General features: G+C 38.3%; 2 protein-coding genes across 3 annotated transcripts; one reads left to right on the top strand and one right to left on the bottom strand.

Moving 5' to 3' along the window:
- The first annotated feature begins 3583 nt into the window (after positions 1-3583).
- LOC109052667 (early growth response protein 2b) lies at positions 3584-12419 on the top strand. Of its 2 annotated transcripts, none has more exons than XM_042767254.1 (2): positions 3584-3744; positions 10637-12419. In XM_042767254.1, exon 2 carries the CDS (start codon positions 10657-10659, stop codon positions 11710-11712), a length of 1056 nt encoding a protein of 351 aa, XP_042623188.1. In that variant the 5' UTR covers positions 3584-3744; positions 10637-10656; the 3' UTR covers positions 11713-12419. The 2 variants fall into 2 exon arrangements, with proteins under 2 accessions (XP_042623188.1, XP_018925628.2); XM_019070083.2 differs by lacking the exon at positions 3584-3744 and adding an exon at positions 9950-10288.
- Positions 12420-14249: 1830 nt separating this feature from the next.
- Positions 14250-15590, bottom strand: adoa (2-aminoethanethiol (cysteamine) dioxygenase a). Its single transcript, XM_042767253.1, has one exon. It carries the CDS (start codon positions 15338-15340, stop codon positions 14579-14581), a length of 762 nt encoding a protein of 253 aa, XP_042623187.1. The 5' UTR covers positions 15341-15590; the 3' UTR covers positions 14250-14578.
- Positions 15591-15972: the final 382 nt, after the last annotated feature.

Genomic DNA, 15972 nt, shown 5'->3' with positions numbered 1-15972 from the left:
AATGTACTTAAGTGGGTCCAAAAATAATTTTAAGTTCAACTAATTGCATTCAAAATGAATTTAATCTAGAATACATTTTCATTTGATTGCAGAAAGCCTGCAAAACAAAAACATTACATTCAGTTTACACTTAAATATATTCTTAAGTGTAATATATTACAGGAATATTATTCCTCTAATAGTCACTCTTTAAAAACATATTCTAAAATGTACTTTTTTTTACAAGCATTAAGAGTAGAGTTAGGGTATTATCTTATTACAAAAATAATAGAAATCACTGAGATATTCTCTTTTTTGGTGAATCACTGCTAATTTCCACATTATTAGCATCATTAAAGAACAGGACAGTAAAAACAATAATAGCTTATAAATTTGGTCTAAATAATGGCTTATGTAAAATGCCAAAGAGTTTCTGTTATGGGGTGGTGAAGGATTTGGGGTTTTTACATGTTCTTTAGACAACGTGACTGGTGCTTGCACGTGCAAAACTCTCCGCCAAGATGCTGGAGGTGGCCTGACATCTTTCTCAGTATTTGCTGAAGCCAGAAATGTTCTGAGTGGTTTCTAGGGTGTTGCTAAGCTGTCACTAATGTGTTCAGAGTGATTCCTTGGAAGTTACTAGGTGGTTCCTCACTGGCCCAAATCAAAAGAGATCACTTTCAAGTCTATATGATTTGAATATTAAAAAGCCTAAGTATGTAATAATGATACTATCAATGCATAATGCATAAAACAACAGAAGGTATCAAATAACAATAATATATAAAAACAACAGAAATCAACGACGTGGCCAACTGAAAATAAATACAATAGCACAAGAACACACATTATTAGCAACATTTATGAACAGGATAGTGGATGCAATGACAGCTATTGATTGATGCTATAGTCATAGTTAAATCTAAAAAATGTCAGGTTTAGAAAAACAAAAACACGCATGTGTGTTTTGGTGTGTCTATCAGAGACGTGAACCCTCACACACACCAAATGAATTCTGCCTTTGATCCAGGCATATACAGGACCCAGGATTTATCAGTGTCAAACATTATTTTATTTTGCACTTGTGCAAAGCTGTTGGTCTGTTGTGAAATCTCACAAACAAGTTTTTAAATAAGGCAATTTTCATGATGAAGACATTACATCATTTTGTTGTTTTGGTGGGAAACAGTGTATTAGAAAGCAATTACTCAGGATCACATAAATGAGCGTGCATCTAATGAATCAAAATCAACTAATTTTTCTCCCGTGACTGCTTTAGTCTATTTCTCACCATTAAACAGGGTGAACATTAAGAGGGTCTTTAATAGCTCCATTTAATAGGTGGAAGCTTTTGGTTCATAAACCTCTAATGATGCTGATGCACACAATTCATTACTGACCACATCTAGAAATGATGGATCTGCTGCATAATGGGTAAACTTTGACTGAGCAGACAAAAGGCTAAGACTCTAACAAGACTCTCCATTAGCAAAAGGCTGGCATCAAATTAAAGATTGATTTAGCAGAACCATTTGTTACCAGCGTCTGACATGCAGCTCTGTCTGTTGAGACCGCTGAAGACACAGACACCCCATCATCTCCCGCACCCCTCGCAAGCCAAGATGAACGCTTATAATGATGCCATTTGCTTAATTTTCTCTGCTGTATACGTTCACGCTGCTCCCCATACATACCTAAAATCTAGTGTGGCTTTGTGTTGCCTCACATTTTAAGTTTCAACTGCATGCTTGTGTTTTAGTTACATTGTTTTTATGATATTTAATGCAGTTTTGTAGATAAGGTTTTTTTTTTTTTTTTATCAAATGCAAAAGTCTGAAAAGAAAATAAGAAGGTACAAAACAAGATATTTAAAGATTTTTTTTTTATAAATCTGATTATTCTGACTGATGAACTGCCTTTAACTGTCATTTTGCATTACTGACACAATGTTTTCCTAATTAATGTTGTTCAGTTGCTTTGACGCAATCTTTTTTGTCTAAAGCACTATATAAATAAAGGTGACTTGACTTGACTTGACTTGATATTCCTTTGCTTAGGCTTTCTGTTTCTAAAGCTTCAAACTCATTTTTTTCCCCAAACCCAAAGTTTAAAACCTATTTTTTCCCCCCAAGAACATCAAAGGAGAAATTCTGAAGAATCTTCACAGAGATGTTTTCCATATCATAATCTGCCATAATGACTAAAAAGTAGTCCTTATTATTATTATTTTCCAGGTCTTCTGAAATCAAGCAGTATTTTTGTGTGAGAAACAGGCTGCTATATTCACTGATAATACCCTCAATGTAATTAAAAAATATCAAATATTCACAATATTCCACTTTTTGAGCTAGGCTTTATGTGATGCCAAAAAACACTGTGTTCTGTGTGTTGTTATGGAAAGTGATGTGCTTGTATGAATTAGCAGAACAGAGAAAGAGGTTAGTTTCCCTGATTTAAATATTAAGAATTAATTTACTCTATTAAGGTTTTACCATGTAAGGTGTTTTTTGCATTCTATAAACATGCCATTCACAATCATTTTTACTATAAAGCTTATGAAGTTTTTCAGAAACTTTTGAAATTAATGGGATACCAGGGAAATCTTTAATGCCTGAATTTGAGGTTCAGGGTGTTCACCCATTACGCTGCAGTCAGTCCCAGAGAGCAGGAAAAAAGTCTTGTGTCTTCAGTGTTAAACAAAACATTAGTGTTAATGGCTGATGTTGCTAATAGGGAAGGCAAAAGTCAACGATGGACCCAGTGTAATTAGTAATAATGAAGCTTGTGTTGGGACGTGACCTGCTGCCGCAGTTGGACAGTGCTCTGAGAATGGATCAGAACAGAACCAGTGTCAATATGAGACACAGAATGCAGTCGCATACAGCAGTTTGACTATGATTAGTACTTTGCGGTATAACAAGACAGGACTAATTTTAGTTCAGTTTTTAAACTCTTTTTATTTAATCTTTACATTGCACTTACATTGAAGTTGCTTTGCTTTGATACCCAAATCAAAAGAGTTTTTCTTTATGTGATATTCCAACACAGTCTGGTGGCAATTTACATTTTGCTGAATTGGTGGTTAATTCATACGATCTCATTCATACGTTTTCTGCTTATGCACCATTGATGGTTGCACTGTAAAAAAAGATTTTGAGTTCCTTTTTCAATATGTCCTCAGAAAGTGCACAATGACTTCTGCATCAAAGTAGGGGTGTGTTCAAATCTTTCAGGAATAACAAAAGTATTTCAGATAATGATTCACTGTTTTCTAAGTAAATATAAGGAAGACAATCATCTGATTCACTGCATTAGAACAGATCGTGCACACGTGCACGTTGCATGCTTGGCTGCGTTGTCCACCCTCTAATCAAGATGATTGAATGACACCAGAACCCACGACTTTGTCTGTCAAAGCATTTTAGCTCTTGCACCTCTGACTTAACATTACCATGACAATTTCAATGTCAAAGATGTAGGATACACATGAAGTCCAACCATTGTCTTGAGTTTCCTTCTTCCACTTTGTTACACCCCCATGAAACAGTGTGAGAGAGTAAGACGGCACCTCATATAGCCACATGGTAGAATATAGACTATCAGTTTGAAACCAGATCAGTTTGCATGAGGAGCACCAGCTATCCCAGGAGTGTGTGAGTGTGTGTGGAGCGCTGTGTTGCTATTGGAGCGGTGTGAAGCTCTTGGAGGAGCCCACTCATATGATGGGAAGTCACAAAGAGCCACTCTCCATACGGCACTGATAATGTGAGTATAGCGTTCACCATCACCAATGTTTCCTTATGTGTTTGAGCATGTGCGTGTGTATGTGTGCACTTTAATGCACTGTAATGCTGCATGATGTTGAACCTGTGGGTGTACAGTACTTGTCTCTGTGAGCAGAGACCTTAATTTAGATAATGAGGATAATGGGATATTAGAATACATCAAATACAGGGGCAAAACTTTTTTTCCGGAAAGGTATTATTGCTCTCGACTGTTTCTGTGAGCAATTATGTCATCTGAGAGTTTCAAATTGACTTGATGTTATGTTGTCCTTCACAAAAAAAAAGGCAAATTAGAATAAAATGCATGCAATTAGATGAACAGACAAATAGATGAAAATTCATATTTAAAGCTTTTATTTTTAGTATAACTGTTTTGAATATTAATTAGTGAAAAAACATTTTAGCTGGAATATTTCTGATGATTTTTGTTGAAATAAATGAAAAAAAGAAAAAAGACTTTGGAAGTAGGAAAAAAAAAGTGATGTTTTATATAAAAATATTTAAAGACATTTACATCTTCCAAGCATATTGCTGATACAGAGACAATGACTTTCTCTAAAGGCCATCATGTCATTTATCCTCAGTCAGGCTCTTGTACATAAATAGAAAATTTAAAGAGATTATTATTACCAAAATAAAATAATAAAAGCTCGCCAATACCACTAGCACAAATGAAAAAGTCCTTTGAAGGTGAGCGTCTATAGAAAAGTAACACCTACACAAATTCACTAAGAAAAACGGCCTCCTACTCGGTAAAAAGAACAATTCATGTTGTGCGGAGTCTCCCACGGCTAGTCTTTAGATCTCAGCTGGCTCTAGAGCAGGTTTGTGTCCATTCACCCCTCTTCAACAAACCTCATCTGAATTCTGTGGGCGTAACTTGACAGCTTGCTATATGGTGTATTGTCATATGCCTGGCCAGTTTGGAGAGACATCCCGTTCCTAGAGCGGATTTGTAAATTGCCCTGTTTTTCCTTTTCAAATACATAAAAGTTACAGCAATGCTTCTGACCTTTCTTATTTATTCTAACTTTGGTTTTTGGGAATAAAATGACATTTTATGATAAATTGATATTTAGAGCAAAGAGATAGATAGACAGACAGATAGATAGATAGACAGATAGAAAGATAGATAGATAGACAGACAAAAAGATAGATAGATAGATAGATAGATAGATAGATAGATAGATAGATAGATAGATAGATAGATAGATAGATAGATAGATAGATAGATAGATAGATAGATAGATAGATAGATATAAAGTAAACAGCAATACTAGTGAAGTGGTGAACTGGCCTATTTACTCAATTTGTGAGTACAGTTATATCATAAAGCCTTTTGTTGTGTGTGCTGACAGTTTGATGAGTAATAGAGAACAATGAAACAGACCTGGAAAACAATGCAAAGGCTGATGCAGAAGGATGTCATTCTATGTATCCTCAATGTGCAGGAGTCATTTGACCCCGGGAGACCCCGAGCACATGCAAGAAAGAAAGCTCTTGAATTCAGTGGCTGCCATGTGTGGGTGTCCATTACATTGAGACCATCATTCCCAGCAGGGACAGCCAGATCCCAGCTGCCAATGGGCATTCGGCGGGCCCGGCACGCTCTGCCAAAGCGGGCCACTTCTGCACAGTGTGCAAACATTTTTGCATCTGTAGGCGTACAACAAAAGACACATGCATCTGAAGAAGTTTCCTTCTTTCGTTTGTGGGGGAGGACACAAGAATCCCTGAAAATGTGAAGCATTCAGATGCGACAGTCAGCGGTAAAGATTGTCGCTGTTCTGTGCAGACTTGAGCGCTTTTGTGTCAAGTTGGGATTCTTTATTGAGCTGTCATATAGCCACGATTATCCACTCACATTGGCGTTTATATCATAGCAGTTTTATTGGTTTTATTGGTGCGGTTGTAAATAGGAATGGTTGATAACTTCATGAGGTAAACCCAATTAAAGTGGATTGGATAAGCACATACATATTCACCACTGATCTACAAGAGCTCGATCTCAAAGCAAATTCTTATTTCCTTGCAGAGCAGTTGAAGGTTTTCAGCCCTTTGCAATTAATACAGCCAGTAGAAACAGGACCAGGCTCATTACCTCCTCATTATGGATGTTCAGGCTCCGGACCGAGACAATATTTAAAGGGCTTCCCCCATTAACAGTGACTGACACGTCCCTGTAATCAGTCTGGCTGCGGTCTGTCACATTACTTGCTGTAGTCTTTATTCACGGGGGCAAGAAAATCACAGGTGTGCTTGACAAATACGCAAAGCTGTTCGGCACTAAACGTCTGTGAGGGATAATGTAACTGTGGCGTGTTGCTGGCCCTGGCTCGCTATTGAGCGTTCAGGGTGATTTGCGGGGACGCACTCCAGTCAATATCTGAGATGTCATTATGACGACACGACCTCTTTACTAATTGCCTGCTTGAGCGACAGTGACGATAAAAGATTCAGAGCGGACCATGTGGACTAGAGGGGATCTTAGACAGGTTACGGATGCATGGGGCCCTTTTTAAATCATTACCCACAAAGCCGATTAACAGCCCTGAAAATGTCCACTCGGTTTAGGCCCATGACAGGCGTGGGAGCTGTATAAAAAAAAATAAAAAAAAACACTAATAAGACTTTTGGCTTTCTACATAGTTCTCAGTTGTCAACAGTAGTAATTTAAAAAGGCTTCAATCTTAAAAATAAACTTAACAAAAAGAGTTTTCAACACAATGTCATATAAGAAATATTCACACTATTCTATTTCATAGTGTGAGATCCTTTAAAATGGTAAAGAACCTTTTTCTCCTACTGTATAAAGAACCATTTGTGGATTTGAAAAGTTTCATGAATTTTAAAGGTCCTTAATGAAACCATTGATGCCAATCTAGAACCGTTATTTTTAAGAGTGTTCTGAAGCTGCTTTGTACACTATAGCATCTCAGCAATAGTATCCATCCACCATAGAGTCAATGATTAGTGTATGCTGTGGCAACAGATGGATCCATTTGTAATTCATTCAGTAATTATGACACTTCTGAGATCACAAACTGTTCCCAAGCCATGCTTATGATGACAGCAACACCTTTTCAAAAATAACCCCAGCTTGCATGGGTGGTGATAAAAATATATGTGATTGATGGACAACAGGAAGCTTTGGGGATTTTCATTGTACTATCAAAACTGGGGGTGTGTGCTGAGGTTTCCTGTGTGCGGGCAGATTTAGACTCCCATTCAAGCGTCTGTCAAGCTTGAAGATCAAAAAAAGGGAAAATAATTATTTGAATTGCTAATGATCTGATTTTCAGCCTCCGACATATTACAATTATGGCGTTAAACCCTCTCTGGTGTGAAGCCATAGCAAAATATGAAATTTTCTCTGCTTATAATGGAGAATGCAAATCTGTTTTCACAACAGAGAAAGTTGCAAATATTTATGTGTGTGTGTGTGTGTGTGTGTGTGTGTGTGTGTGTGTGTGTGTGTGTGTGTGTGTGTGTATATATATATATATATATATATATATTACTTCTGCAATGTTAGCATGACTGAAAATTGCAAATGTAAAGATATGATACTAAAGTATCATTCATGTATGGAAAAGAGTAATGGCTATAGTTTCAAGATAGTGAGATAATTTGGTGAAATCATCTTTTTTTTCTTTACTTCAATACTGCTTCATTAAAAAAAAAAATGATATAACTTGTTTGCTTTCACAAAAACAATAACTGAATTTTCCCCTTCAGTTATAAGATGAATGGGGCAAGTTATAGACTCCTGCTATAGAGTCCATTATGATTTTATAATTATTGTGTGTGTGTGTGTGTGTGTGTGTTGTGTGGAGTGTGTGTGTGTGTGTGTGTGTGAGTGTGTGTGTGTGTGTGTGTGTGTGTGTGTTTTTACTGTACTTCACGAGTAGTTAAGTAAGTGGTTTGAAGTGTCAGTTTGCAGTAAAGGGACATATACTGCCCCCTGTCCATATGGCATGACATAACCCACGCAGATCGCTTAAAACTGTAAATCTATCTATCTATATATATTTATATTTACAGTTACAAGTAGCCTATACTATAGACTATTTTAACAATATTTTAAATAAATTTATCGTACTTTACATAAATTTAAATAGACTATTATTTAAGTAGGCCTACTTATTTAGGCTATACAATAAAACACCCTCACTAATTTAAGTAGGCTATAGGCATATTCAAATCTCTCCCGACAAACAGCAGCGCACATTCTCATCGTTATAGCTAGCCTATTCATTTGTAACCTCACCAGGAATTTCATTTTTTAAAACGCAACCAGGATTAAGCACGTGAGGAAATCTAAACGGATATGTGTTCATATTTGCTTCTGAAATCCTGTTTATTTTGGAGAATTGCGGCTTGCTTCAGATAACACCGAAGTGTTTTATATTGGTGTCAAAATGCTTAGAGATATGCGACCATGCGCGCAGTCATAGCGGCCGTCTGCATGACGTGTGGGATGTCGGAAGCTCAATGGAAGAGTTTTTCCAGAGATTAACATATATGCCCTGAAAACACACATACACTCGAGAGATCATTCCAACAGTCATAACTCAGACAGAATCGAGTAGTGACTTGACTAGCTATTAACCACTGGCGCGTGTGATTAAGACACAGACACTGACTCCGCGCAAGGACTTCAAGCCAAGCGCGCGCGAGAACAATTTCTACTAAACTTTGACAAAATGTGTAATAAGTGATTTCCTAATTTTATTTATTTTATTTTTTTTTGCTTCGATGGTATGTGGAATTCCTCAAAGCAAAAGCAAGACGTGCAAAGATAAACTTGTAAAATTATCAAATGAACTGTAATTGAGTGATAGGCTCTTATGTCACACATCTGTTTGATGCACCTAATATCCCAAATATGTCATGGTCTTCTAAAGGTCATTTTAGATGTAAGGCTGGTAAATAAATACAATACAGATCATTTATCCATTAGCTAAAGAGTACAGCATCATACAGGAAGTTCAATCATTAAAATAAAACCTGTACATTTTTGGACATGTATTTAAATGATTTTGTAATAAAGTAAAAGAGCCATTGGCTCAAATTCCGACCTCAGCTCCCTCCTCCCCCGTATGTCTTACTAAGAGCAGTTTCTAAAACCCACGGGGGGAATTCACTTCTATCATCTTTTTTATTTAGTCGTGTCTGTAAACCTCACAGCGGAAAGCATTTCTATTTACGTATACACGCATTTACATTTGGAAAGTTTTAATTTCTTGCTCTCAAGTTTTGTAGCAAGAGGAGAGTTAAATTAATTTAAGTGTATTCAATTGTTTAGGTCTAGGCTATAACATAGAGAGCAAAATAATAGCGGTGAACAAAATCTGCTGAGCTAGAAATTCACATGCTGTTTTTATTTTATACTAACTCATATTAACGCTTTAATATTACAAACCACCGGAAGATAACAAAACACACACACACACACACACACACACACACACACACACACACATATATATATATATAAACAAATCACTTTTGGTTTAAACGTTTAGAATCATAAATATACTACTTTCCAGCAGCATTCTAATTATAGAACGCAGTTACTAAAAACGTTTCCCTCTTTCCAAAAACATGGGGTCTATTCAAATAGATGTAGCGCACTTTCCGATTGTGCCACTGAAGCTAAGGTAGAAATTCCGTGATTGTGTCTCTCATTTGATTGTGGTTTGAGCGGCGTCTCTTTGCTCGGCAACACTCGAGAGTTTCCGATACTCAGTTTCCGGAATACGCTCCATAAATGGACGAAGGGGTGTAGCTGTTTACCGGATAAAACCATTTATGGCGCGATAATGAACCGGAATTCCTGATTGAGAATGATGCGTTGTATCAAAAAAGGAAGATTTTTTTCCACTTAGGATTCAATATAGTTCAACAAAAATATGCCTTTATTTTATGCAATTGTTATCTTGAAATATTTTAAAACTACAGGCAATATACTTGGCTCTTTTTTCCTCCCAGCACATTGGTTTTTATGCATGAGAGGCCGTACAGAAAGGATTCTCCATTGACAAGTGTTACCTCAACGCGTCACAAGGTCTACAACCAATCACATCGCGCAGCGCTATTTTTCTTTTGCCATCCAGTCCTTAAATGGTCAGTGACGTAACGGCACATTGATAGGCTCACCATAAATACATACTACCACTAGCGTTCTACCAGAATCTGTCATTCAACAACACAGAGCCTTCAGATGGCATCACAGTGAACGCTAAACTCACAGTTTACTGACAGCTTTCCACATGTTACGTTTTGACCGAGCGTTCGCACTGGCACAAAACATTTTGTGAACATCTGAACGAGAGCTTCTTAGGACTTCACGATGACAGCTAAAACTTTGGAGAAAGCCCCTGTAACCCTTGGCGGCTTTGTGCACCCGCTTTCCGAAAGCATCTACTCAGTGGACGAGATAGCCACATCACTGCCAGCCTCCGTGACTATATTTCCTAACGGTGATTTAGGAGGACATTACGAGCAGATAAACTCGGGAGGTAAGAATGACGCGCGCATCTCAACTGCTTCCAGCCTCACGTGCTCTGTGTTTATACATCGTTCGCATCTAAGGGTATTCAGTGGAACGAACATATATGGCTACTTTGCAGAAAACCAAACTTGCTAAAACTGTAAACGTTAGTTTGCTTATATATTTAAAGTGAAACCAAAGTTCTTTGACTACTTCTAATGTTGATGTCATAACTACCGATGATTTTACAGTGGACAGCTTGCGTAAAAGCTGCGCGCGCTGCATCCAATAGTTGCATGATCCATAAGACAGCCTTCTTTCAATTGTATCTAAACCTTGTTTTATGTGTATTTATATGTATTTATTTATTTTGCAGATGGCTTGATTAGCGGGGACATGAGTACGGAGAAGCGCTCCCTCGACTTGGCCTATTCCAGCAGCTTCGCGCAACCAGCTGGCCCTCGCAACCAAACTTTCACCTACATGGGAAAGTTTTCCATCGACTCCCAGTACCCAGGAAACTGGAACCCAGAGGGCGTGATCAACATCGTGAGCGCGGGGATCCTGGGCATGACCCAGCCATCCTCAGCATCGTCGTCACCTGCATCCTCAGTCTCCCCTAGCCACTTCTCCAGCACCCTCAGCTGCACCATGGCGCAGAACCAGGCGGACATGGAGCACATCTACTCTCCTCCACCGCCCTACTCTGGATGCGGGGAGGTGTATCAAGACCCATCCGCGTTCTTCTCCACCTCCACCTGTCCGATCTCCTATCCCCCGCCTTCCTACTCATCCCCAAAGCCAAACACGGACTCCGGGCTGTTCCCCATCATCCCGGACTACGCCGGCTTTTTCCAGCCGCCGTGCCAGAGGGACATGCAGTCGATGCCCGACCGCAAACCGTTCTCATGCCCGCTGGACTCTTTTAGAGTCCCGCCTCCCTTGACCCCCCTGAACACTATCAGGAACTTCACACTGGGGGGACCGGTGTCTGACGGACCCCGGCTACCCACAGCCTACAGTCCGCAGAATTTACCCCTCAGGCCCATCCTGCGCCCGAGGAAATACCCCAACAGACCCAGCAAGACCCCCGTGCACGAGCGGCCCTACCCCTGTCCGGCGGAGGGCTGTGACAGGCGCTTCTCCCGGTCCGACGAGCTCACCAGACACATCCGCATCCACACCGGCCACAAACCCTTCCAGTGTCGGATATGCATGAGGAACTTTAGTCGCAGCGACCACCTGACGACCCACATCCGCACGCACACCGGCGAGAAACCATTCGCCTGCGACTTTTGCGGGAGAAAGTTCGCGCGGAGCGACGAAAGAAAGAGACACACCAAAATCCACCTGCGACAGAAGGAGAGGAAAACATCCTCATCCTCATCTGGAGTGTCCAGCTCGGAGCGCGGCGTCGCCACGGGCATCTGCTCGTCCAGTTCAAGCCAGTAAACTTTCAACTGGACTGTGCAATATCCAACACTATATGTAGGCAGTATGATTACAATAATAGTGCACCATTCGTAATATATTAAAACTGGGTGGACTGATGAAAGTGAAATCAAACCACAGTGCCAAATGACATGGACACATTTATGGCGCGCACTTTTGAAGGTGGTGCGATGTTCGTTTTCTTTTTGCCTCAGTCGCATGCTGACTGACCGAACGCACTTTGTTTGAATATTTAGGCCAATTAATTTAATTAAAAAAATAACATTAGATAGCACGTGGGAGAACTGTGTCAGATAACAAGCGGAAAGAAGAGTGATACCGTTTTTAAAAGTTCATTTTAAACAGACTAAACTTTCAAATGTGTCAAGGAGGTGTTTAACATCACTATTTTCTCCCATTGTCGTGCCTTTCGTCCGTTCATCTTGTACATACACCCGGAGGCTTGAATTCAATTGTACATTATTCTTTAATATTAAAGTTTTTGAATATATATTTTTGTACAAACCGTTTCGTGTCAAAAGTGTTGCATTTGTGCTTAAAACAACGACCGTATATAAATATATAGATGAACTCATAGCGACTTGACGTTTGTTCTGTGGTTGTTCTGACTGATATAAATGTATTTGTTATGATGTGACTAACGCAGGTCAATAACGCCCTACTTTGTCAACATGAAAATAATAAACAACACATGGATTGTGAACTTCTGTTTGTTTAACTGTCTGCAACTGATTTTCTTTATAAAAAGGAAGGTGTAAAGGGAAAAAGTGAAGTAGACTTGTAGGGACATTCCCGTTTGGGCATCACTGAGCTCTGACTCATGGTCTCATAAGGGTCAGCACCCACACAGTGTGTTGTTTACAAATGCACATAGGTGTGAATATTCACAGTCTGTAAGGTTTAATATAGGGCAAAATGCTTGAGGGGAAACATCATGAATAATCAAAGAAGGGTTAGTGTAAAGGGAACAATTATTAAAACTTTCAGGTGGACAAACATGACTCACTTTGTGATTAGAAATTCACTGATTTGACACAAAAACACTGTTATGACCGCTCTTTACCATGTCTATGAAGTGAAAACTGAGAAACAACACTGAAAAATGACAAATAATTGTTGACACTGTATGAATCTTTGTGGTTTTGTGTGGTTATAGGTATACCAACCCCCGCATTCAGTGCTGGGACAACCCCATATTTACATCACGCAATACATAAATTTAGCATATACATGTTGGCAATATTTACAATTTTGAATTGCAATTAGAAGTGTAATTTGATAAGGGGCTAAAAAAAAAAAAACTAAATAAACAACAAGGAATAACTTAAAGAATTAATGAAAGCAAAGTAATGAAATTACTGAAAATTTTACTACATTACTAATATTTTATTTTATCTAAAATCAGCACATATACTCTCTATTCACAGATTGGGAGACGGATGTTGACTTCAATAAGAAAAATTAGAATTATCTATTGTTTATGAGCTCTTTCAGACTGATTATCTAAATGTATGCTAACGGATATATAAATTTTATAAATTAAACTTTACATAATATATATATATATATATATATATATATATATATATATATATATATATATATATATATATATATATATATATATATATATAAACCAGCAATGAACATAAACTGAGTTTAACAGAGGACCTACATAATTTTTGTTCAGCTCACATCCAACAAAAACCCTGAAGGGATTATAGGAAAAAACAGCGTCTAACCTGCACGGAGCAAGAAATTATCTAAGAATTCATTTTATTAAATCATGTTATTACTTTTAGGCTGCCTCCTACGTTAATGTTACAGACATATATTTACCAATGTGTGGGAAACATGACGCCACATTAGACAATAATATGTCTGTAAACATTCACATTGAAAGTCTGGCTTTTCAACAGATTTCACTCCAGTATGCGACACAACCTATCCAAAATCAACAGAATCATTATTGTTAGTGATAACAAAACTAAGCAACCCAAAATATCCACACATTAAAGATGAGAAGTTTTAAGCTTCCCACTTTCTTCTACTAACTTAATGTTTCTCATGTGCAGCAGATAACAATAGATATGAAGGGTTAAACATTAAACCAAGCAAATCATTAAAAAATTAAAAATAATAATCCATAGCAAATGCCCAAGAAGTGTTAGAAATGTATAAATGAAGCTATAAAAATTAAAAATACCTTATATTTATCTTATATTATTATATATAAAAATGTTTTTATAGATTTATAAACTTATATTCTTACATATAAGTTGAATATATTATTCTAAAATGTATACTTTAAGTTATGATTTTATATATATATATATATATATATATATATATATATAAACTTCCAGAAGCTGGAATCAATAATACAAACTAAACTGATCGGACTATGAATCCAAAGAAATAAAACAAACAACAACAACAAAAAATAATACATTGCATGAATAATTAAATAACCACCCACAACAATACACAAAAAAATATATATATTTAAAAACAAAACAAAAACTAAAATAAAAAAAATTAATAAACATTTTAATTGTACTTTAAATGTAAAAATATAAACAGTACATAGGAATTAGTGTTTGTATATGTTTTTAAATAAATTAAACACGTATTTAATATAGATTTATAGTATATAACTTGTACAAGAGTAAATGCCTTTCAAGCATGTATACATTCATTATTCACAAGCAAGGCCACAAACTGATGTACATAGGTTTTGAATGGACATTTAAAATCATTTAGTGACATCTGAAGCCCCAAGAAAAACAAAACAAAAGCAAAACTAATTATTATACATCTGAGTTAGAATAAGGACGGATCATGGGCAATTCCAGTGTTCATCTCTCTACACCGAAACTTCAGGACCGGGGTACGGCTCACCCCCACACCAGAAATCGTCAGGCTGGGGGATCTCTAAAAGCCAGGTTTCATCTTCACTGCTCTGCTCTGACTTTTTGCCAGCAGTTTGTAAAACTCTGTAGTAGTGACAATCTCTCCCATTGTCAGGGTCATACGGTGGTGCCAGTATATCAAGAAACGCAGCTGGTCCGTCCACTGCATCAATCTCATGAAGGTTGTCTTTGAGAGGGGTCAAAATGCAAGGGCCACTCTGATCAGAAAACTGTCCCGAGGACCTAAGCACGGCTTTCCTCACATCATCTCCCTGGAAAGGCAACAGCGGTGGATCAAACTGCCTCTCAGTGTCACTCTCAGCACTGACAGCTTTATCCAACTTGTCATAACACCTTATATTGACCTTGCCATACAGGACCTTCAGCATGCCATTCATCCCGGGATGGTCATGCAGAGGGATGGAAGCCCCGGACTTCAGCAGAAACACTCCCATGCTGAAGACATCAGTCTCACAGATGTGGATGTATGTGACTGGAGGGACTGCTGAGGACTGTAGGGAGGATATCGAGACTTTCTCCGGTGGCGCAATCTTCAGATCCGCAGCCCTGATGTCGGACAGCAGGGTGACCAACTCTGCCTGCTGCTCTAAAAACGCCTTGTTTTCTCCAATGGCAGAGGTAGAGCAGTGTGTGAAGGTCGCGTAAGCCTGGCTCGCTATCTTCTGGATCAGCGAGGTCTTGTTGTTCCTCGGCATTTTTAACAGGAGAAAACAAACGGAACCGTGATTTGCTTCGAGCCACGCGATAACAACAAAATACCAGTTACGCCGGACGAGATTGTCTCGCGTGAAGCAACATTCGAGTGTTTTTGTGTTGAAGGCTACGATAAAAATAACTCCATTGAGCTGCAAACATTAATTTTAGCATTTGGTTAAAATCCACAAACCCGCGTCTCCACCACCCCATTCATGGCTATCAGAGCCACCCGTCCGTGCCTACTGCGCATGCGCAGACATATAGGAAGCATTTGGAACTTGTAGTTCTTTTGCGTTTATGGATGGAAAATAAATCATTGTTATCACCTATAAGTATGCGAACAGATTAAGACAAGCTCTGTCAATATACTCGGACACACAAGTAAATATGTTTATTTTTTGCAAACCGGAGGCCAGTTTTAATAAATGCACACGTTAGCGCAGCAATTGAACTACAACACCCAGCAACTCCCACACTTTTGTCCCTCTCTAGTAAGTACAAGGGGTGGGAGTTCCCGTTGGGCCATTCAACTCTGTCCCTTCCCCCACAGCCACCCTGGACCACAACAACACATCACCACCCTACCAACATCATTATCGCATGTCATTTATTATCCACACAGGCTTGATCT

Source organism: Cyprinus carpio, chromosome A12, assembly GCF_018340385.1.
Source record: "Cyprinus carpio isolate SPL01 chromosome A12, ASM1834038v1, whole genome shotgun sequence".
Lineage (NCBI taxonomy): Eukaryota > Metazoa > Chordata > Actinopteri > Cypriniformes > Cyprinidae > Cyprinus > Cyprinus carpio.
Note: the sequence above shows the minus strand (reverse complement) of the source record. Positions and strands in the feature narration are given on the sequence as shown.